Source organism: Scomber scombrus, chromosome 4 (assembly GCF_963691925.1).
Source record: "Scomber scombrus chromosome 4, fScoSco1.1, whole genome shotgun sequence".
Taxonomy (NCBI): Eukaryota; Metazoa; Chordata; class Actinopteri; order Scombriformes; family Scombridae; genus Scomber; species Scomber scombrus.
In genome coordinates this window covers 9468380-9490674 of record NC_084973.1, presented here as the reverse complement: position 1 = coordinate 9490674, position 22295 = coordinate 9468380, and the positions used below count along the sequence as shown (strand labels likewise).

General features: G+C 39.3%; 1 protein-coding gene across 2 annotated transcripts; it reads left to right on the top strand.

The window, feature by feature from the left end:
- The first annotated feature begins 48 nt into the window (after positions 1-48).
- zbtb34 (zinc finger and BTB domain containing 34) lies at positions 49-20528 on the top strand. Of its 2 annotated transcripts, XM_062417773.1 has the most exons (3): positions 49-135; positions 13093-13160; positions 13767-20528. In XM_062417773.1, the coding sequence occupies exons 2-3, from the start codon at positions 13149-13151 to the stop codon at positions 15327-15329; spliced, it is 1575 nt and encodes a 524-aa protein (XP_062273757.1). In that variant the 5' UTR covers positions 49-135; positions 13093-13148; the 3' UTR covers positions 15330-20528. The 2 variants fall into 2 exon arrangements, with proteins under 2 accessions (XP_062273757.1, XP_062273756.1); XM_062417772.1 differs by lacking the exon at positions 13093-13160 and having other exon boundaries at positions 71-135.
- The last annotated feature ends 1767 nt before the right edge of the window (positions 20529-22295 follow it).

The following is a 22295-nucleotide window of genomic DNA, read 5'->3' as shown; positions in this document are numbered from 1 at the left end:
ACACTTCCTGTTGATGCAAAAAATTGCAGCAGCAACTGTCTGACACATCTGGACTGGAGTGGGGGGGAGGCCTGGCTGTAGTGTTAGCGAGCTACAGAGGGGAATGGACAACGTTTAATGCTCATCTGCAAGAAGGTGAGTTTGGTGGTGTTCAAGTTTGGCTCGGGGTTGTGAACATAATGCGTTTGTACTGTCCGCGTGTTTTTTCTCTTATTGTCAGTTATGGGGAAATGACTATCAGCGGTCGTACGCTAGTAACTAATTGCTAGTGTTAGCCGCTAGCGCTAGCCTCTCGCACTGGTTAACGCAGGATGGTTGCTAGCTGACATAGCGCTAACTGTTAGCATACGCTAGCTAGCGGTAGCACAGTAGCTTTCATAGTTTGTACCTGCGTTCGACGTTGTAACTGAGCTACTTAACGATAATACACTGTCAAGCTTTTGTGTATTTAGAAAAACATGAGCAAAGTATAAACGAAGTAATCCAGCGTGCATGAAAGCAGCGAAGTCGGTGAAAGTTTGCGTTTTTTTCTGAAATGCTTGCCCGATTTAAGGCTAGCTGATATAGTTAGCCAGTGTGTGCTGCTTGATAGTGGGGTGGTTCGGCCCTGTGAGCCGATGCAGTTTCTTAAATGTAACGTAAATGTACACGTTGCCACAGAAGAGACAAACATTGAAGACAATTGTCAAAAACCGGTGGAAGTGCAGGTCAAGCTAACGCTAGCGTCAGCTGCTCCATCAGGCATAAGTAGCTAACATAGCTAACTAACTTACTAACAGAATGGTTTGCAATAAAGTTTGATGCACCGCACATTTGCTTCTCAATGTATCTGCAGTGTACCATGGGATTAACAGAAGGTGCAAATGTTCCCCAGGGACCATGCATGATAAAGCCCACACGGGTAAACACGACTAGTAGTTAATAAGTTAACGCACTAAATGTTTAACAAAGACTTTTAATAATAGTAAACCGTGTTTCATTTCTGCTATTTGTGTATGATGTGGCGGCAGGCCTGTATCTATTGAGTCTGTAAACCTTTATGTACCCACGGCGTTTCACTGGACATCTGTTTACCTGAAAAACATATTAAGATACCAGTATGTTAAGCAGTAACACTTTTGGTGACTAATGTACTTGTAAACCAATTGGACGCGAAGTTATGACAGGAAAGGACAAAGTGCAGGTACATGGCAGGTTATTCAATACACCTGAGTTCATCCAGGATACAAGCTTTATGTTTACTTTCATTACCGTGACATCAGTTTGCATTGCGTTTAACAGTGTGTGTCATTGAAAGGACTAGTTTGAAAACGACAGAATTGTTTTCTTTTTTCTTGACTACTGCATTTGAAGCTTGGCTGAATATTTTAACTTCAAGGCATGTCAGAACAGAGTGGAGCCAAACCAATTACGACCTTTGCATGAGTAGGCATTATGGCTTTGCACCCAACCAACCTTTCTTTTTTATAGTCCTGGTTCTGTTTGGGATAAGCAGTAAAACTGCATTGGTTTGAAACGCCTGCTGAAATCCGTTACGATTGTGCAATAGAAAGTCTGTAGGTGCCAGGTGAATAAAGTGATGTCTCGTGTGGTCTGTTGTGTTAATCTGGTGATTCTTAGGAGTCTGAAAAAAGAGTCACAGGTTATTGTTTGTACTCATTTCATCTGAGGCGGTTACCAAGCCATACTATAATTCTAGAGAGGATCGTTTTCCCTGATATTTTAGGCACAAACTTTTATGTTTTACAGTTAGGTAATGTTAGAAGCAGAAAAACTGATACCGCATGAAGACATATGCTGTTAAAATGCAGGGTTCCTCTTCATTTCAACAGCAACACTGGCTGCCTCACTTGATTTCTACACAGCCTTTTACAAAACCTAACCATTTGGCGATAGTAAAACTTGTTTCAAGAGCACAGTGTCAAATGTGTCACTGCCAACTGTAACTGAAATAGTGGAATCACTGCAATGTGGCTCCAGGGAAAAGACAGTGTAGCGTGATAATATCCGAGCTAATTAGTGCTGGTCATCAGAAGCACTGTTAACGCTGAGAACAACATGTGAACGAGAAAACAGGACACCTGGTGCAGGAGGGAAAGGACCAGTTATAGGAGAGTAGAGTCAGAGCTCTGCTGTTGTCAATCAGCTAGATTCCCTGTCAGCAATCTACTTTAATATGAATTATCGTATAATTCTTTAGGTTTGTCTATACCATGTGTTCGTGCCAAAAGATGACAACCCACAGCTTTGTGACTTCTGGAAAAGGAGTCGTTTATTCTGCACAGAAAGAGAGACTGACAAGACACACCCAAATCCATCTTTTATAGGCGAAGTTACATATGTCTAATCACATCACCGGTTACAGATGTTTCCTGTTTTTAGCCCACACGTCAGGCGTGCAGGCTATCTTACTTTCACCTATCAAACCTTGCATCCAAACCTATCCTTGATTTCCTGCACTCCCTCGCCACGCCTGCACGATATCCTGCTCTTAGGTGTATTTCTGCACATACTCTTTGTTCCTTAACTTTTCACCAGAATTTAATCTTACCTAACCTTATACCATAGAATAAAGGTGAGATTTAGCTTGTAGTGACTAGATGCTTGAAACAGAGAAGATATAATTTAGCTGTCCTTTAGGATGCCTTTTTTGTCGTTAAAAATACAAGAAGCGCCCATCTTATTCCCTCTTAACTCCGAGTGACACCATGTCACTAAGAAGAACTTGATTATTTGATCACCGTCGACATACTGGTATGAATCACTGTATAATTGTGTCATTTTATGAGTATTCTTCAGCCGTTTTTAACCGCATTTTGAGAATAAATATATTGTTGAAAAAAGGGACTCAAGTCTTCGAGACTTCCACTTATGTTCATCTGATAAGCACGTGGGTCGGTTGAAATGAAAGGTCAGCATTTTCTGGTTTTCCAGTTGTTTACTCATAACAAATCAAATAAGAAAAAAAAGCCCCAAGGGCTCTACATAAAGACAGTACTTGACTCTGCATACTGAGCTCACCACCAAGCGTAACAATTTCAATAACTCATGTTATTCTCAGCTCCCCGCATCATACCTTTCCTTTAATGTATCAAAATCAAATCTATTTTTATCTTCTTTTTTTTTACCATCTGTTTCAACTGCTCTCCCAACCTTTGCTTGTTAAGCAACTCTGTGCTGGGTCTGGTCTGCCCCACAAGCTGTTTTTCAAAGTAGGTTAAATGCTGCTGATGTTGAAGAAAGCACACAATGCTTGGCTGCTGACTTAGATTTTTCTTTAATGTTGTTCTTTTTTTTTCTTCTCTTTTTTGAGTGACATGCTAAAGTTATAGACTTGAAAGCTCTAGGTGACGCCTGTCCACCAGAGTTGTGCCTCATGGTCAGACAGACAGTCACAGTATTTGCAGCATCTTTTATACGTAGCCAAATGAAGCAGCTGTGTCAAACAGGTTTATTACCAGGCGAGGAACTCGAGCCACAGATGGAATTTTTGAGCAGACTTTAAACATTTCAGGTTTTCTCACGTGAGTCAAGCATGTGACCCTCACCCAGCATGTGCATCTCAACCACTGAGCATGCATTCTTTGGCTGCCCTTCAGCTTGGCTCCAGTGTGCATGCTGTTGGCAGCCTCCGCTGAAATGTTGTAGTGTATGAACATGCTGTATCTGAAGGTTGGTAAAGAGGAAGTGGAAGTAATGCACACCTTCTTAAGATTCTCCACAGTTTTGCTACATCTTTGCGTCTTCTGCGCCAGGATGAGAACATATGGTTTGTCGGACAGGTGTCTTGGCACGCTTTAGCAACCGGAGAAAGTGTTTACGTTCCCAAAGTGCTGACAGGGACTCAATACACAGAAGATCATGCTGAATTGCCGGTGAGGGGCAGGGAGGGAGGTGCAGTGGGAGAGATGGAAGAAGGGCAGATGGAGTGGGGGGGGGTTAAGCTGGAGAACTGACACATACGCTGTTTTTAGCAACAGAAGTATTTGCTTTTACTATCAGAATTGTAGCAAGTAGGGCGCGCAGGTGGTCGAGTGGTTAAGAGCGCATGCCACATACGCAGCGGACCCCGGTTCGAATCCCGGCCGGGGGACCTTGGCTGCATGTCACACCCCCTCTCTTTCCCATGATTTCCTGTCTCACTACTGTTAATAAAGGTGTCTATGCCTGAAAAAAATCTTTAAAAAAAAAAAAAGGAAAAAAAGAATTGTAGCAAGTATGGTAAAATTATATTTCAATGTGGTGGTACTCCAAAATGCGGTTTAACTAGTCCTGCTCAGAATCGACCAGCTCAAGTCAATATATTATTGTGAGGTGTTGCTATGTGAGTACTTGTGCGGCAGTGGTGAATGTGTTTCAATGCTGGGAGAGGCAATTGCCACGTATGCTCACCAGCAGGAAAGACATAGATCAGCCAGCCTTATTGATAATTGGGTACAAAAATGATTGCCTTAGTGTCAATACTGACTTACTTAGTCACATATATCCACAAGGCCTCAAAGAAAGGCTTCATGCAAGACTTTTTTGGAACACTTGGCACATGCTCAATTTCCACATAGAACCAGATTTTCTTCTCTCTCTGCCAAGTGGAACGTATACCCTCATATCACAGTTATGATTCACCAGTTTGTACGTTACACACCAGTACATTTTGTTATCAGTTACAAGCAGTTGGTCTACGTTCCTTTCCATTTGCTGCTTAACAAGAATGGCAATGAATGAACATAGAATGACAAATGCAATAAATATATGACAAACAATGAAATGAAGGTTGAAATAGTTGTATTGAATTTTCAAATTGGATTATCTTGTTTCCTTTGGTTCTCCCACTCATTGTGATCCTTGAACTTGATCCTGTTTATGTTGTGGTACACCAAGAAAACAACCAGTTTATTTTGAGCACTCCTTTTGTTTGAGAAGAAGCTGCCTAGACAGAAATTTAATACTTCACTTGCACATACATATATACCAGTACTAAGCACTTGCAAAGACAGTCTGGTCCAAAAGTCTGAGACCAGTTCCCCATGGGACAGTATGTGGTTGTGTGTGGTTGAGTATGTATGTGTATGCATGTATCTATGTTTGTGTGTGGTTGAGCATGTATGTATCTGGTAGTCAGCATACTTTAACTGAAAGTTGCTTTCACAAGATGGCTCGCCATCTGTCAATAAACACAAAAGAAAAAGACGGAGATGAGACACTGGTGGAGTCATAAAATGCATTATGACGGTTAACAGTCCAGCTCAGGCTGAAGCTGTCTCGTTGCTTCAGGATCTGCTTACATCTCCCTCTGAGATCATTACCATTGCAACAGCTGTGGAAAACAATAGTAGTCAAGTATCAAGCACTGTTTATCTAAATGTGGAAAGAGAGCTAAAAGGGTTATTTCAACCATTGGGATCACACAGCACCATGTAACCCAGCAGTTACCGACTCAACAGGGAATTCTCAAATTCTGTCTGCTCGGCATAGCACGCGCCAGTATTTCGGGACATGGAGGTCCAAAAGAAGAAAGGTGAGTTGTTTTTTTCTATGATGTCCAAATGTTATGTTAATTTGCTGCTTCAGAAAATCCCCCCTTCATACCTTGTTAATAAAATAGCCAAGGAATGTAATATAGCCTACATTAGCCTGCTAAAATCCCAAATTTAGCAAGTAGCTGGCTAAGTATTAGCCTTCTACAATTTCAAAAACAACGGTAATATTATAGGGTCAGATTTTATTCTCTTGTAAAACAAGGAATGGTTAAAAACATTAAGTGCTACCATAGTCCAAATGATAAAAATGTCCACTCAGTTGGAAAAGAGGGAAACCAGACTGTTCCTGTCTCCTGTAGAAAGCTGTTCTGCATTATTTTAACCTGATGGAAAACAACAGAAAATCTGTCTGTGTTCTATTACCTAGCTAACTATTTATCCTCAGACACCACTTTAAGACTAAAATGTTTAGAGGTATTTGATTTATTTTAAACTCACCTTTACATAGGCAAGGAGAACCATGCATAAGTTAGAGCTCCCTCATGCTATCTTCACACTCTTAACTAGTACCTACAAATATCTATTTCTAACAGAATACTAAAGTTCTTTCATGTGCTCAGTGGTACCAGTGCATTTTTTATTGTTTGTTGTAGACTTGCCTGCTTCTACCGTTTGGTAGCAAAACGGTGATACTGGTTTCTGCATGAATCTGGGCATCATGCTGCAGTTCCTCTAAGATCAGAAATGTAACATATTTTTTCACACCTTGTAGAGCGAGCTTCCAAAACATAGATAGCAGGCTACTGTTAAGTTGTATGTGTTTTTCTCAAATGATGAAGTTTGGCTCGAAAATTGATTTGCATTTATGTTACTCCTACTTATCTTTTTATTACAATTGCATTTTCAAAAAAGCTAATTCATCTGAAGAGATCCCTGATAAGAACATTTTGTCTGAGATTGCTGCAAAGATCAACACCGATGCAGGTTTAACACAGACTGTTCATCTGTATGGGATGTAACTATTAAGGGATTTAAACTTCTCAGGCCCTGAGTGAAGAAGCTGTGGACCTCAGTGGGCCTGAAAGGGAATTTATCCATCTGCACTTGATTCAGCAGGTATGTTTTTCTATTACATTACAAATACATTTAAATACTTGCACTTATTGAAACCAAGTAATTGAATGAATAAGCTGTCTTAATTGGAAAACACTGAATTGTGTAATTTTTGTATTAGTTTTTTGCATAACTTCCGATTATTATATTCACGTGAGCTTCCCTATTTTTTAGAGAAGCTCATGTTCACATGGTTTTACTCCTGACTATTAATATAGATTCCCGGTGGCTATTAATGTCACCAGAAAAACTTTCTTTTTTTTCACAACTGGGCCTCATCAAAAATCAAGCAATCATCTAGAATCATAAATTGGCATTACTATTCACTATTTGATGTTAATCAAACCTATTTGGGATGATTTAGTTGCTTTTTAAGAAACATTTCTGATGAGAATAATGTTTAAAATCTCAGATTATCAGTGTATCCAGTGTATTGTGTGAGTGCCAGCTGTTGAGTACATGCACTAATGTCTTTTTTTTATTTATTATTTCCAGGTATTAGAGAAGACGGACTTTAATACTGGGAGAGCTGTTGCTCTTTGCCTGGTTCATGCCGGACATCCACCAATTTTCCTGTCCAATACCACAATGTTAGGAAGCATAGTGGAAGGGCCAGATAGGTGCAAACCTGCTTTTGAGGGCATAGCAGATTTTGAGCTTCATGAGAAATGTTTGACTGTAATTCGATTTGGTTTGAACCACTTTTATTCATCTTGTTTTATAGTTAATTCAGGAACATTTTGATTTATACTAATTTAATTTAATTAAACATAGCACAAAAACTAAGGACATTTGTTTGGTAGATTATCTCTTTGTTGTAACAATGCTTCTTGGGAATAAATCTTATACCGTTGGAAAGCCTGTTTATTTCCCTTTTTAAATGGTGCCACATTTGTAAGGAACATGCATTTGTGGGATGAGCAGCAGAGCTGAGTATGTGGGTTGCACCCATGAAAAATTTGCCAAATCTTCTCTGCCAATGCCGAACAGCTTATTCTGCTATTGACTCTTGTTTGGTGGATTGGATGACGGAAGTCTAAAGAAACAAGACATATTGCCAATTTAACTATTTATTCATTTAACAAAAAGGAGCCTCAGTAGTGTGTGGAAGAACCATACACAACCACAACAGCCTGGCACCTCCTCCTCATGCTGGTCACCTGACTGGTCACACACTGCTGTGGGATGGCATCCCATTCTTCAATCAGCAATTGTCACAAGTCAGCCAACATGGTTGTGTTGGTCACTCTGGCATGAACAGCACGCCCAAGCTGATCCCACAATTGTTCAGTGGGGTTGAGGTCAGGACTGCTGGCAGGCCATTCCATCCTCTCCACTCCCATTCTGGAGGTAGTCTCAGATAAACCCCGCTCTGTGGGGGTGAGCATTGTCATCTTGGAGGATAGAGTTCGGTCCCAGACTGGAGATAAGGGATTGCCACTGGTTGCAGAATTTCATCTCTATATATCTAATTGAGATTGCCTCCAAGGATGACAAGCCTCGTTTTTCCAGTGAGGGCGATGCCGCCCCACACCATCATACTGCCACCACCAAAGAAGGCAGAGAAGATTTGCCAAATCTTTCATGGGCACAACCCACATAGTCAGCTCTGCTGCTCATCCCACAAGTGCATGTTCCTTACAAATGTAGCACCATTTAAAAGGGAAATAAACAGGTTTTCCAACGGTATAAGATTTATTGCCAAGAAGCATTGTTACAACAAAGAAATAATCTACCAAACACAAATTTCCTTATTTTTTGTGCTATGTTTATCTTGCTGTTGCAGTCATGTTGCATAGTATTCCTTCAATAGTTTTAACAGGATACATTTTATGATTTGGAAAACAAAGCTTGTATACATATCTCTTCTTTTTTGGTTGACATAAGGCTTTTTGATATGCTGTATTGTCTTTCATCACATGCCCTTATCTCCTTTTTTTTTATGAAGTCCAATTTGTAATATTGAATATCTCCAATACCACTATAGTGCCGTTTTAATGACATTTATTTTAATAATTACAGTACTATATGTTTTAAGAACTCTATTCCTAAGTTCTGTGCAGTTGTCTATAAACATTTTCAAATTTCTGTGAAAAGCTACACTTTCACCTTGGCACAATATTATTTCCTGTAATTGTCATTCTTGTAACATGGGTTATGGCAATAGCTGTGTAGATTCATCTTAGTCATTCAGGTTGCAAAATGTCCAAACACAATCTAAAGACAATCCACTGGCCTTCTTCTTAGCATAGTAGAGAACAATTTGCAACGCCTCAGCAATAGTCATTCTGAGTAGTGTTTATACTGCTTTGGAATGTGATTCCATGCCCCCTTGACTGTACTGTGGGGCTGTGAGATACAGAGCTGGGGACTCGGACTCGCGACTCGGACTCGAGTTGCACTTAAGTCTCACTAAACTGTGACTTCAGACTCGACTTGGACTCGACCTCAAAAGACTTCAGACTTGACTTCGACTCGAGGCTCGAGACTCGCGAACAACCTTTATTTCATGTTATTATTATTATTCTCATTATTTATCTGTCATTCATCTTTTTGTATGATCTCTGGCTCTGAGTTAGATGTAAACACCAACGTCATGCCACGCGCATGCGCCATGTGTGAAGCGCGCATCTTCAGTATCAGACATTGACAATGGCGAGTGCGATAAGTTCAGCAGGAGTGCCTCAGATCATTACGTTTGGATACAATGCCTTCACACTCCCGTTTTCCCTGGTTCTCCCATATTTCGAAACCATCTCCCGCCGCCCTCCCGTCATTTCTCCCGTAATTGACAAGCCCCAAATTTGTTTGTTAATAATAATAAGAAGCGCACAATAGCAAAGGTTTTATTTTGAAAGCTCAGACAGGAAACCACCGCAACTCTTATTATGCTTAGTGCCACTAACTTAGTGGCTCCGCTACTAATTATTAAAAAACACAACGTTGCGTTAACTATGGTCATTTTATATATATATTTTATAATATCCCCACACATTCCCTGCTGTGTGTTGTGTTAAGCAGCAGATAAAAGGCAGCTTGGAGAAAAAAATAATGAACATGTGTTTGTACCACAGTGTTAAACTGCAGTGTTTCTGTGATGTTCATGTTTTGTTCATTTTGTTATATTTTACAACATTGTTAAAATAATTATTTTTTTGTTGAAGAAAATACAGTTATGGAATTGAAATAATTCTTAGTGTATGTTTCTTCACATCACATTGCAGTAGATTCTCTATAGTGAACCTACAATTGGTACATTTTCATACTGTCCTATATCAAGGTCTAGGTCAAGGTAATAGTCGAAGGTAGATTTGGTTACAGTTTCAGGAGAGGGCATCTCAACATACAAACAGATACATACATACAAACTTCAGTGACAGCACACCACAAAAACAGACATGGGCAGGTGCTCGCAAGGCTAACTGATCAGGATGAAAGATTGTACAGCTCTAAGGTCAGAATTTGAATTTGAATTAGTGTTGGCGAGAGACTTGAGACTTGACTCGGACTCTTGACCAGAGACTTGAGACTTGACTTGGACTTGACCCTCAAAGACTTGAGACTTGACTTGGACTCTAGCTCAAAGACTTGAGACTTGACTTGGACTTGTAAAAAATGACTTGTGAACAGCTCTGGTGAGATATCATATGACATCAGACAAGTGATGTCGCACCATCAGCATCTTGCAATTTGCAGCAAGGCCATAACATCAATATCACTGCATATCTCCAAGATGACCCTCAACACAGTCCGGGGAAGGTAGGATACAACACTGACAGTGTAAATACTTGTGTTTCCCCACCTGACCTCAGAGCTCAGAAGCAGAGCGCAGTTGAACCACAAAATGTTTTCAACACCACAAGTATAGGTTCTTGACATTGTTTTTTTAACTTTGTTCGGACGGGTTTGTAGCCATGTGCATTTTTGTAAGACTTATTCTCCGAAACACAATTCTGCTTCCCAGGTTTTGAGAAGGACTGAAAAGTCTTGACATTCTCAAAGATACAGCAGTATCCAGAAGCATTTCATCCTGTACTCTGTTATCAACCAGCTCAACTCACAGTTGACAGGTTGGATGACTTGTTTAATATTCGCTGGTCATTGGCAGGAAGCAACAAGCGAGCACATGAGAACCAGATGGTTGCTTTTTCGAGGAACTGCTTACGGGATGCTGAGGGTAAACAGAATATCCCAGGCAAATGTAGGAAAACCAGGGGCCCATACATTATTCTTAGTATAAATTACTTCTCAATCAAAGTTACAATCAATGGGCATCATTTGTTATGCTTTGTATGAATAGGTAAATAAAGGTTTCATGTGTAAAATCGATTCTTGGGTGTGGGCCATTATTTATTTTTCTCAATTCTTAAATAATGATATACCTAGTGCCTAAGTGAACGTTAAGCTGTTTTATTGTTTTAATCCACCTTTTTTATATGACTCTAGAGGAAGGACAAAAGAAGCTTGGAGACATCTTGGCTCAAACGATATCCCTCCCATGGGAAAGTGACACTGCAATTTTTCCAAAAGTAATTTTTGGGCTGCTGGCAACCTTAAGCATGTCCAATATGCACCAAGCCAGTGGGGCACCAATGGCAGAAGTCCATGTTTATTTATAGGTTATGTTTTAAAATGCACTTGAGCTGTTCAGATAATCAGTAATGATCTTGTAATAATTTTCCTATAACTTTAAAATTGAGTATATTTGAAAAAAAATTAAATGAGTAGTGTATTGTGTATTTACATTTTACTCAACTACAACAATGTTCCGTTTTTTCCCCAATTTGCTTTTCTCTTCAGTGTCTGATGCAAGGGCAGATTTGTTCTGTTTCTACATGAATATGTCACATCTGAACTGACAGCTTTCTTTTAGCTCAATACATGAATATAAACCTGAAAAAATGTTATTAAATGTAATCTGTGTGACCATATATTGTGTTCTTGAGTGAGACTAATTTCACAAGGTGAAGTAAATGAATGTCCTAATAGCCTATAACACAGCGCAAGTCCACTGTAATTTTAAATGTTTCAGCTCTATACTGTACTTTTTAACAGGAGAAAACTATGGCAGGTTTCTCCAGGCCTTGTTCTAAAAACAAATTTTGGCATAACATATAAAGCTTTCATGCATCATTACTTGATATTCAAACTGGTTGTCAGTGTAGTGGTGCTTTGATATTTCAAATCAAATTTTCCTCAAGCAATAACACTCAAGACTGGATTTTTTTGTCATTATAGAGTCCAACAAGCTAAATAGTAGCTTCTCTGATGTCTAGAACCTACATTTCTACAGCTGCTCCTGTCTCCATCAGGTTACACCATTATTCCCACCTGTCTTTAATTTCTCGAACTAAAATGTACCAACGGTCTACTTTATACAAAATTTACAAGGGCCAAAAATAACTCAATACCATGTATTGATTCTATGGCTGATCATTCACACTAAAAGTATTTTCAGGAACAACATTATTATTCATGGATAGTTCAGGCAGAGGTCCATGATCATACATTCTGAAGTTTTCATCAACTTGAAATATGCTTTGTACAGCTATGTTAAATCAAATGTGACTAACTGTACCCCTGTCCCACAACTGAAAAGGACTTCAATCTACTTGGGTAGATAAAACATGGTTATTTCACTGGTTTCTGAATTCTTGGATTGAGCTTCGAACATGTGGTAGGTCAGTGTAATGTTAACAAAATGAAGTTCATGGAGAGAGTTAAGTATGCCTTTCTCTTCTGTGAAGCTGAACAAATCACTATAGTAGTATACTACTATCCCGTTTATTTCTGCCCACAACCTTTCAATCCTCTGATTGGTGACACTGCTTTTCATGCCATGGTCACACCTTACTCTAGACAGCAAGCCAAAGTTTTGCACTCCTTCCTGGAACAGACACACTACACTGGACACCATGTTACCATCAAGACATTCTAGATATGTAGCAAGGCCATAATAGGTGATTACCGTCAAGTGCTTGTCAAGAAGATCGCAGACATTGAACAAAATCGTGTGGATTAGTTTGTTTGTAGGCCAAGCTTTTAAATAACACAAGACTTTACATGGTTGCAGTGATCCAAAATCAATTTATAAAGTGTGTTAGTATGTAACAAGGTGGTCAGGCCTACACTGTGTGTGTGTGTGTGTGTGTGTGTGTGTGTGTGTGTGTGTGTGTGTGTGTGTGTGTGTGTGTGTGTGTGTGTGTGTGTGTGTGTGTGTGTGTGTGTGTGTGTGTGTGTGTGTGTGTGTGTGTGTGTGTGTGTGTGTGTGTGTGTGTGTGTGTGCGCGCGTGCGTGCGTGCGTGCAAGACAGTTTTTTACTCATCTTTATTGTAGGCCAGTGAATGAATTATGTAAAATTGTGCATTAGTAATTGAGTTTGGGCACATGAACCATGTTCTATAGGACAATCTGTAGCCTAAACAATATGCCATCATAATCGGGGTACTTAAAATTTCTTTAAATATTTCTGTATTGTTTCCTTTTCCTTCCTCAACAATAGAGCCTGGCCGGTACCGGATTATTGAGGCTGAGGTCAATATCAACATATGAGAGTTCATGGCAATTATGGCAAGTTACTTTTGGACACACTATCATGAATAATTAATAGGAGTGAACAATACTGATTACATTCTCTGTTAGGTTTGCAACATAATGTAGAATGGGCCAATACAAAAAGAGATATTGAAGGGAGAGCTACAATGGAATAAACTGAAATCTTAGAAAAATGTATATTGTCTCACCATCATATCACCAAACCCTATAACTAAAGATAAAAATATGAGTACAACTAAATATTTTAAACATAAGACTAATATACTACCTGTAATGCATTTATGTCCTGTAGAGGTAACAATTTTAAAATGTTTTTTAATTTGTATATTTTTGTAATTTGATAACATTAACATTTAAACCAATATATCTGTGTTATCTGCTGCTAATATTGGGGTTATACTGTATGTGAAGTACAGTTTGCTTAGGATATGAAATGCTGTATTTGCTGCAGTGCATCTAATGTTTCTTTTGGCATAGATTTTGTTACAACCTGTACTAAGTAACCGTTGTGATTTTGTAATTGTTGACAATTCTATTTAAGGGGGAGGGGACTTTTTGGGGTTTGATTGAAATGTTGCAATTTCAATAAACCATCTTTTTTTTTTTGTCTTTTGTCATCAGGCTGTCGACAAACTGGAGAAACATATCCAAGACATGGACGACGGCAGCTACATCGAGTTTGATGTGCCGGAGTTCAGCAACACGGTTCTGACCCAGCTCAATGAGCTGCGACTGCAAGGGAAGTTGTGTGACATCATTGTTCACATTCAGGGCCAGCCATTTCGAGCCCACAAGGCTGTGCTGGCAGCCAGCTCACCCTACTTTCGTGATCACTCAGCTCTCAGTACAATGAGTGGCCTTTCCATCTCGGTCATCAAGAACCCTGAGGTTTTCGAGCAACTTCTCGCATTCTGCTACACAGGTCATATGTCCCTGCAGCTCAAGGATATTATCAGTTTCCTCACTGCTGCCAGCTTTCTTCAGATGCAGACCATCATTGACAAGTGTACCCAAATCCTTGAGAGCATCCACTCCAAGATCAGCCTCCCAGTTAGTGTCTGCAGCCCAGAGAAGGACGACTCGCAGACCAACCGCAATGGGGTCAATGACAGCAACCTCTTTATAAACCCTACCCAGATCTCCCCCCCTTACTACTCCCGGCAGAGTCAGGCAGGATCCGAAGCACGCTTGGAGCTGGCAGGAAAAGGCCTGGGCCGGGGGCGACAGCATCAAGAGGAAGGCCAGTCGGACCGTGGCAGTAGTGATAGTGTGTCAGAGCATGATGCTCCCATGGAGGGAGAAACCGAGCAAGTGGAACTTATTGGCAAAGATGGGCAAGTAACTGATGTGCATGTGAAGATAGAGAAGACTGAGAGGCCCACTTACTCAGATAGTTCCTCAGCTGGTGATGATGGCTACCACACAGAGTTGGTAGATGGAGAACAGATATTAGCTGTTAGTGTGGGTTCTTATGGTCCTGTCATCCAGCCTGCTGCCTATTCTTACTCAGGGCTGTCCTCCTCATGCTTTGTCAACCTTAGCAACTCCAGTCCTTCCCGCTCCATGCTCAGTGGGTTCAGAGGTGGGCGAACCAGGGGAAAGCGCCCCCTGGCCATCCCAGCAGGGGTGCTCAGTCATATCAAACCAGGCTCAGATGATGGTGAATCAGCTGTGGGACCCACAGGGTTGGAGAACGATGTGCGAGAGCGTAGTCTGCGGAGTCAGTGGTACCCCTACAATGAAAGACTCATTTGCATCTACTGTGGAAAGACCTTCAATCAGAAAGGGAGCCTGGACCGCCATATGCGCCTGCACATGGGAATTACCCCATTTGTTTGTAAATTCTGTGGCAAGAAGTACACAAGAAAAGACCAGCTGGAGTACCACATCCGGGGCCACACAGACAACAAGCCCTTCCACTGTCAGATCTGTGGCAAATGCTTCCCATTTCAGGGCACCCTTAACCAGCACCTGAGGAAGAAGCACATAGGAGCATCAGAGGGCAGCAATCATATGGACTCTCCAGAGACGACAGAGGGAAGCTCGGGTCAGAAGGACCAAGAGGATACATCTGAGGGGATGGCCTTTGAGGCACAATATGCAGAAGAGGCACCAGCCAGCGAGATGGAGGAGAGTTCAAAATGCAGTCCAGAGGAGGCTCAAGCATCGAGATGTGATTTTTAGGTCCTGCTTCAGGTTTAAGGAAGCTTTAAGAAATGTTAATTTCAACTCAACTTAAAGGACTTTTTTTCTTTTTGAATCAGCTCCCTCTGCTAAGGACATGTCTTCCGTCAAGGGTTTCTGTCCATTTTGTGAAAGTTAGGTGTTGAATGCAGAAAGCAAATGGGTGCTTTGTAGAAATTTGATTCTTTCAAGCAAAGGGAGTTACTTAGGGAGCTACAACTTACTATTTTTGAGGAGGTCCCAATAATCAAGACCCCCTAAATGATTTCTCTTTTTATCTTTCCATGTTTTTTTTAAACATATTTACAGAGTTATATAGGCATGTTGCAATAATTGATAATGTGAAAGCTCTGGTAAGATGCTTGTCATATCACCTTTTTACCTGACCTGTTTTTGCACATGTGGCCACAGGAGGTCACTTACTCACAAGGAATGATTTTCTGCCAGTGCAAAGCTTCGTGTGACATATCTGTTCAATACCTCATGATGCAACTACATACTCATAAAAGACAGTATTTTAACTTAAATGAAACTCACCAGGTTCTACCTCATAGCCAAGAACCTACCAGGCACAGACGTGTTCACCGTTTGAAATCCATTTTCAGTTGTATGTACAGTATTTTATTGCCAAACCCTGTAAAGAATATTCTCTCAACACAAAGCCTTGATACTTAGGGGAAATATTCCTTGATGATTGTATGGATTAGGGACAAAGTCCATGTCAAATGTTTGGTGATCAGCCAGGTTAAAATGATGATTAAGAAGGTGCTATGTTAGGAGTACATTACATTTGCTAGCTTACATATGTGTTTGTTTTTGGCAAATGCAGAGATTAGAAAGAATGGCCCTGTATACTTTCATGATTTAGCTGTCTTATAATGTTTGTTCCACAGAACACTTAAGGATTTTATCTTTAATCACTACTAGAGAGGTCACTCTGTTGGCCAAGGTGCGGTTTTAGAGGCTGTCGTCCATGAAATGGGTGAATTACGTCCATACAATGAAGTCATTTGTATTCCTCTATACTCTGGTGGCAGATTTATACTGAATTATAATATGTGTAACATGTTTTGTCCTGAGGTAGGCTTCTTTTACGTTCAAACTCAGTGTCTAACAGAGACAAGAGTACTCATTGTCAACTCAGCACATTAAGAACAGCTCCAGATCTGTTCACATAAATCAATAGTATGCTAGTCTCAATAATATGCAAACAGAAAGAACTAAGGAATCTCAGCCATTCTGAAATGGTTTTTCTTCCATTGTTTGAAAGAGTAATTTGTGTTTTTTTCCCCTTTTTGTCATTCTGCCCTACCTTTATGATAGGACGTCTGATCTGTGATCTTTGTTCTCTGCATTGTTACGGGGTCAAATGCAGAGTTGGAACATGTTTTCCTCATTTGTCTATCCTACTTTATGGTGTTGCATAGATGTGGCTAGATTAAGGCTAAGAGGTAAATATTGTTAGAGGTAGCTGGTGATCCAAAGTATTGATGCACTTTGCAGAGTTAGTAGGCAGGATGGGTGTCATCCCTGTTACAAAATTAGCTAATCTCTGTTTTAAGTCTGATACGGCAGTGTCAGAGTAGTACTATCCTCACAGCCGTGATTTTTCCTCCGGGTAAAAAGTCAGTACTACATGATGTGAGCTCAAATGAGACTCTGCAATCACATTAATACTATTGGCTACAAGTCATGCATATGACAACATTGTATTTTATCTATAATATTTGAACCATGGGGGTTGGGGAAACTATTAGTAATATAGTCTTGGTTTTATTTCCATTGTGATTTAAAAGAATCTGCATTCACAGTAAATGCGTAAAAAGGCACTTATAAGGCCTGATTGATTATCCTATCATAGCATTTTGCAAATTTAATACTTAGCTGGGTGGTCCTTTTTGTGCTATCCTGCTTTCTTATTTGCCATCCAGCTGTTTAACTTTTTTGAAGAGCACCTGCTATATGCTTCTATTTGGTTCCATCTGGTCCATGCTGAATTTGTGTCAATGAATTGAGTTTGATTATTTCCCAGTTTTCATATGATTTTTTAAAAACTTTTTGTGCATTTTTGTGGGAGAATTTTTTGTTTTCTCAATGATGTCTTACGTCAAGAGTGCAGTCCTTTTTATTCCACTGAATGTGCGGTCATCATCGCTTCACTCATTGACAGTAAAGATAGCAAACCAAATTTTAGGGAATTTTGCAAGAATCGGTATAGCTAGCTTTTCATTATTTTTTTTGTACGGATTTATCACTAACACTTTTGGTGATCGTCACCCTCAGTCTGTCAAGCTATATAGTTTATTTTTAGATGAATGTTTACTAAGTCAAGTTTATTTTCTGCCAGCTGCTGATGTGTTGTACAGATGTGACAGCTGATCTGACCTCACCAAAATCAGCTGCTGACTAATTATAATATGCCTATGATGACTCTTGCCCTTCATAAACAGTAGAGGAAAGGAGGAAATGCGTGCCCTCTTGCGATACTGTCAGTAATGTTTTGTGAGTACAAGGTACAAACTGCTAAAGTAATTTTGTGCCAAGAGTTCACACCAAAGACTAATAGGTGATTTTTAGCAGTACATTTTTCGTGTATTTCGTAATTGAATGCTTATTAAGAAAAATAGGTTCTTACTTTTAATGTAGGCCTAGTTCATGGCTATTTGCAAGGAATGTACGTTCCCAGCTTAAAACAATCACTTGTGTAAAATTTGAACAATTTGCTAAGAAGGCATTAAGCAGCTAAGTCATAATTAGCTTCATCTATTAAGCCATAAACAGTGGACAATATAAAAGTTGTGCAATAGGTATTGTAATTGTTTAAAGCCAATGTAAACAAAAGAGAGAATACTTCACAAAAAGTGGCATCTTAAACTTAGTGCCTTGCCACAAGCTTTACATTTTAGATTCAGGCACTTCGATTTCTGTGCCTCTTTCCTTTTTAAATTGATTGAATAGAGAGATTATAATCAAATACGGCCACATGGTTTATTGTAAAGTGGTTCTAGGAATGAATAGAAATATTTAATGTCATTCTCGTCCATATTGTACTTTTTCAGCTTCAGTTCTGCTCCCTGCTTTTATCGCTTTTTTAAAATCATTTGATTAGTTTTTGTTTTTTGTCAGGGAAGGACGACTGATTATAAAGTAGCAATTGATTACAATCAAATGAGGCAGACTTGTTCCCTGCAAGCCTTTGCCCCATGTTCAGAGACTATACTGTATCCCTCCTCTCTAACCACTGAGGAAAATCTTTGCAATGTACTGTAGTTTTAGACATTTCAAATAAGGAAGGAGATGCATGAGAAACACAAATCTACTTCCTCTCTGTTCTCTCAGAGCATCTGGCAAGGTAACAGCTGTTTGTTTTTTTTTTTAGCAGATAAACAGAATATTTGTGGAAGAAAAAAGAAAACAAGCTTACCCTCATATACTGTAGCTGAATTGCACGTTGCTCCACCACAAAATTGTATAAAATTGCCAATGGATCATTTTAAAACTTGAGTTCTTGTCATCAGTTGTGCACTTAGTTTTTCGTTGATTATACATAAGAATTCCATCCGGACAGTCTAGTGTATTTCTGTAGTTACCCTTAAGGAGCTCAGCTATAATGGCCTCAATCACTTGGGTAGGGACCTTTATCCCCTTAAATGGTGCTTTTAGACTAGTCAGGTTATTTTTTTGTTCTTATCAAATGAGTAAGTCCATGTATTCATCAAAGATGAATGGAGGTGAAACTGTTAAAATGCTTTTCATGAACTATAGTTACTTATGTCATTGTAGACACATACAGATCCAACTGAACTTGAGACACACACACACACACACTCGAATCGACTCTTTGTCAACTCTTTGTTCTGCGCTTATGAGAGGAACAAGAGAAGCATTATGGGCCACAAGTAATCAAAAGGAAGTGTTTACAGGGAAGGCTGTCAGACTACTTTTTAAAATTGCAGCTCGTCCTTATTCCTTTTATAATAAACTCACTTCAGGTAGTTTACGAACACTGATACAGGCTTAGAAAAAAATCTTAAGTCTTCCATAGCTTTTTTCTGTCAGTTTCTGTCCACTGTATTATTTAAAAAAAAATAAAAAAAGCAATAACCTTTTTAAAAGTGGTGTATTGGGATCATCAAGCATATTAAAAATATTGGCCTGTCATATGTTAAACAAACTGAATGTCAGGGAGCTGTTGAATTGAAGTAGGACCAGGACAATTTGATATTGATTTATTTTTTATATATTTTTTGAAACTTTGGACAGGTTGACTTCCTCTTCGGAAAAAAAAAATCGATATATAAATGAACAACTGGTGTTGCTTGCTGGTGATCTAAAAGCTCATTGAAAAAATCCAGTGGTAGTCAGTGAACTGCAACACTAGAACTGAGCGTGTGGTTCAGTCATCAACTCAGTGGCACTGTTCAGAGTTGCACCTCCAGCTGTGTCAAATAATGAAAGGGATTTTGGGCTGTATAGCCACTGTTTGGGAGTGGGCTACCTGTTGTCACGTTGAGGTTCAGTGGTCTTCTTTGGATCCTCAGGCACTGAGACTGTAGTTGTAGTTGTTCAGGATCAGATGGGAATCTAACTATTGTTCCTTTTTCCTTTTACAACTCCCTAAACTCTGCACTATAATGTCTCTGGCTCATATGTATTTGGTGACAAGGCAAAAAAAAACTTAGAACTCAGGGTATCTAGTGTTAAAAGTGGTCTCATTGGACATGCATCTTATGTCCATAGTATAATTGTGCACTTCTTTTCAGGTGGGGAAACAAGTCCTCAGTCAGTGGTTCCCATTCCCAAACATTCTGCCTCAAGGTCTCAATGAGCCCATATTTTCCACAGAGCTGAAGCTTGAGGACCAGTGGAGACCATGAACTGAACTATGACAACAGATCTGCCCTAACTCCTGTTTTGTCCACTCTACATACAACCTCACAACCCAACTGTGAACCTCAGAACTCTACTGTTTTGTACAACTATGAAGTAAATGAAGCTAGCTAGAGCTGATGTTGTATCTATTGCCATTTATGAATTTATTTTATAGCATGAAATAAAAATATATTTATTCAAATTATATATTTTACTCATAATCATTCTGTGCTGCTTCATTTTGGTTCTTAAGCTTGTAAATTGCTTTTTTATTATATAAAAAATGTCAATAGAATAATGCGTTTGTTTGTAAAATAAAGACGCTGATTTGGCTCTGATTTGTCTTTTGTGTGTCTCACAAGTGGACTGATTATTATTCATTTTAATGTGCCTGAAAAGTGTAATTACTGCAATACTCAGCCATCATTTAAAAGGGAAGATAACAGTATGTTGTCTGAATAAGAGTTAATAGTTCAATATATGTTGTTAATATGTAGCATAACATTTAATTATATTCAGACTGTCTTCACCATGCATGAAATTCACATTTCAACTGGAGTGATACGAGTGTCCTCTGGAGGAATGTGTGATGTATGTGCAACTTTGCCCCTCCAGAGGGAGCTAGAGAATAACAAATACAACTTAAAAGGTCACCCATCTTCAATTCCTTAATGTCTGCAGTGTTAATGCCTAGATGAGAAGCATATTTGTCTCAGTTAAAACATTATTTTGACCCAAAAGTCAAGGCTGTTAACGCGCAAAAAATGTTTCCGAAACAAACAGCCCAGGCAACTGCTGTGAAAATCAAATTAAAATACATTTTGATGGATGAGAATGAGAAATCCAGATGTCTGAAGACATCTTTCCCTCTTTTATGTTCTCTTGACGTGAATGATCTTTGTCTTGTTTGGAGCTGTTACACTGCTAGCAGTGGAAAATAGGCCATTCACAAAAGTCACAGAGGCCGACTAGTATAAAATAAAATAATAAAGTGCATTAGTCTCAAATGGCTGGTAATAAAATTAATTTATCACATAACAGGCCCCCTTTCCTGCTGGATCACTAGTCAAATTCTCTGCCTAATCCTCCACAGTGTTATTGCTCCTGTCCCCACTGTGTTAAAAAATGCATCCAAAGGGAGAAATCTATTTATTTGAGTGGCACAGCTGTGCAACAGCCTCCTAAATTACCCCTGCATGTGGGATTTACAAAAGTAAGGCCATAAGGGAGCCAAATGACTAATAAACCACCAAATTGGCTGTGCAGACATTTACAGTTACTGATAACTTCAGTACATGATACTATGGCAATAAGGATCACTTGTTGCTGAATAGTCTAATAAACTGGATGAATTGTTTAAATGACAGCATTATAAGGCTGCAGAGACATCTGATCCTAAAATAATATGCTAAATTGCTCTGTACAGTGGAATATGAGAGTAAAAAGAACCGCAAAACACAAGGCCAGGAAACCCGAGGTAGCCATGTTTCCACAAGGGGTCTTTAACTGCATTCTAAGGGTATGATGTATTGTGGCTTTGTAACAAATTCTACCAGTTGGATCTGTGTAAATGACTGATAGATATAGCTGTTTCACACATTTGTTAATGTGCACTTTCACCATGATCATTAGTTTTGTTGTGACAGTTTTTAAAACTCTTCAAACTTGCGCTGGTCTTTGGCTGAGAACTCAGGTCACATTAATGCTGCCGGAGCATGGAAAGGTTACTGTGCCTTCAGGCCTGTAGTTTGATAATGTAACCCATAGCTAAATGTTAGAAAATATGTGTTCTGTGAAATGTAACTGCTGTCTCCATTTCCTCAAACCTGGTATTTCGCTCTCCCTAATTTTAAAATAGTTCTAATGAAAGAGGCGTAATTGTACCAATGAGCGCTTTTTATACCGATTTCTTATGTGGCATTATTGTAAAATTCAACATGTTAGGCTGATGTGGAAGTGATTAAAGCCAGTTCTTCATCTTGAGTCTAAATACAGATGGCCTACTACACTACAACCTGGTGTTACTGTAATGGTATTCATTAAACATGACTGCTTTTTAAAATGGTGTATTGGTGGTATTGGTGTATAATATAA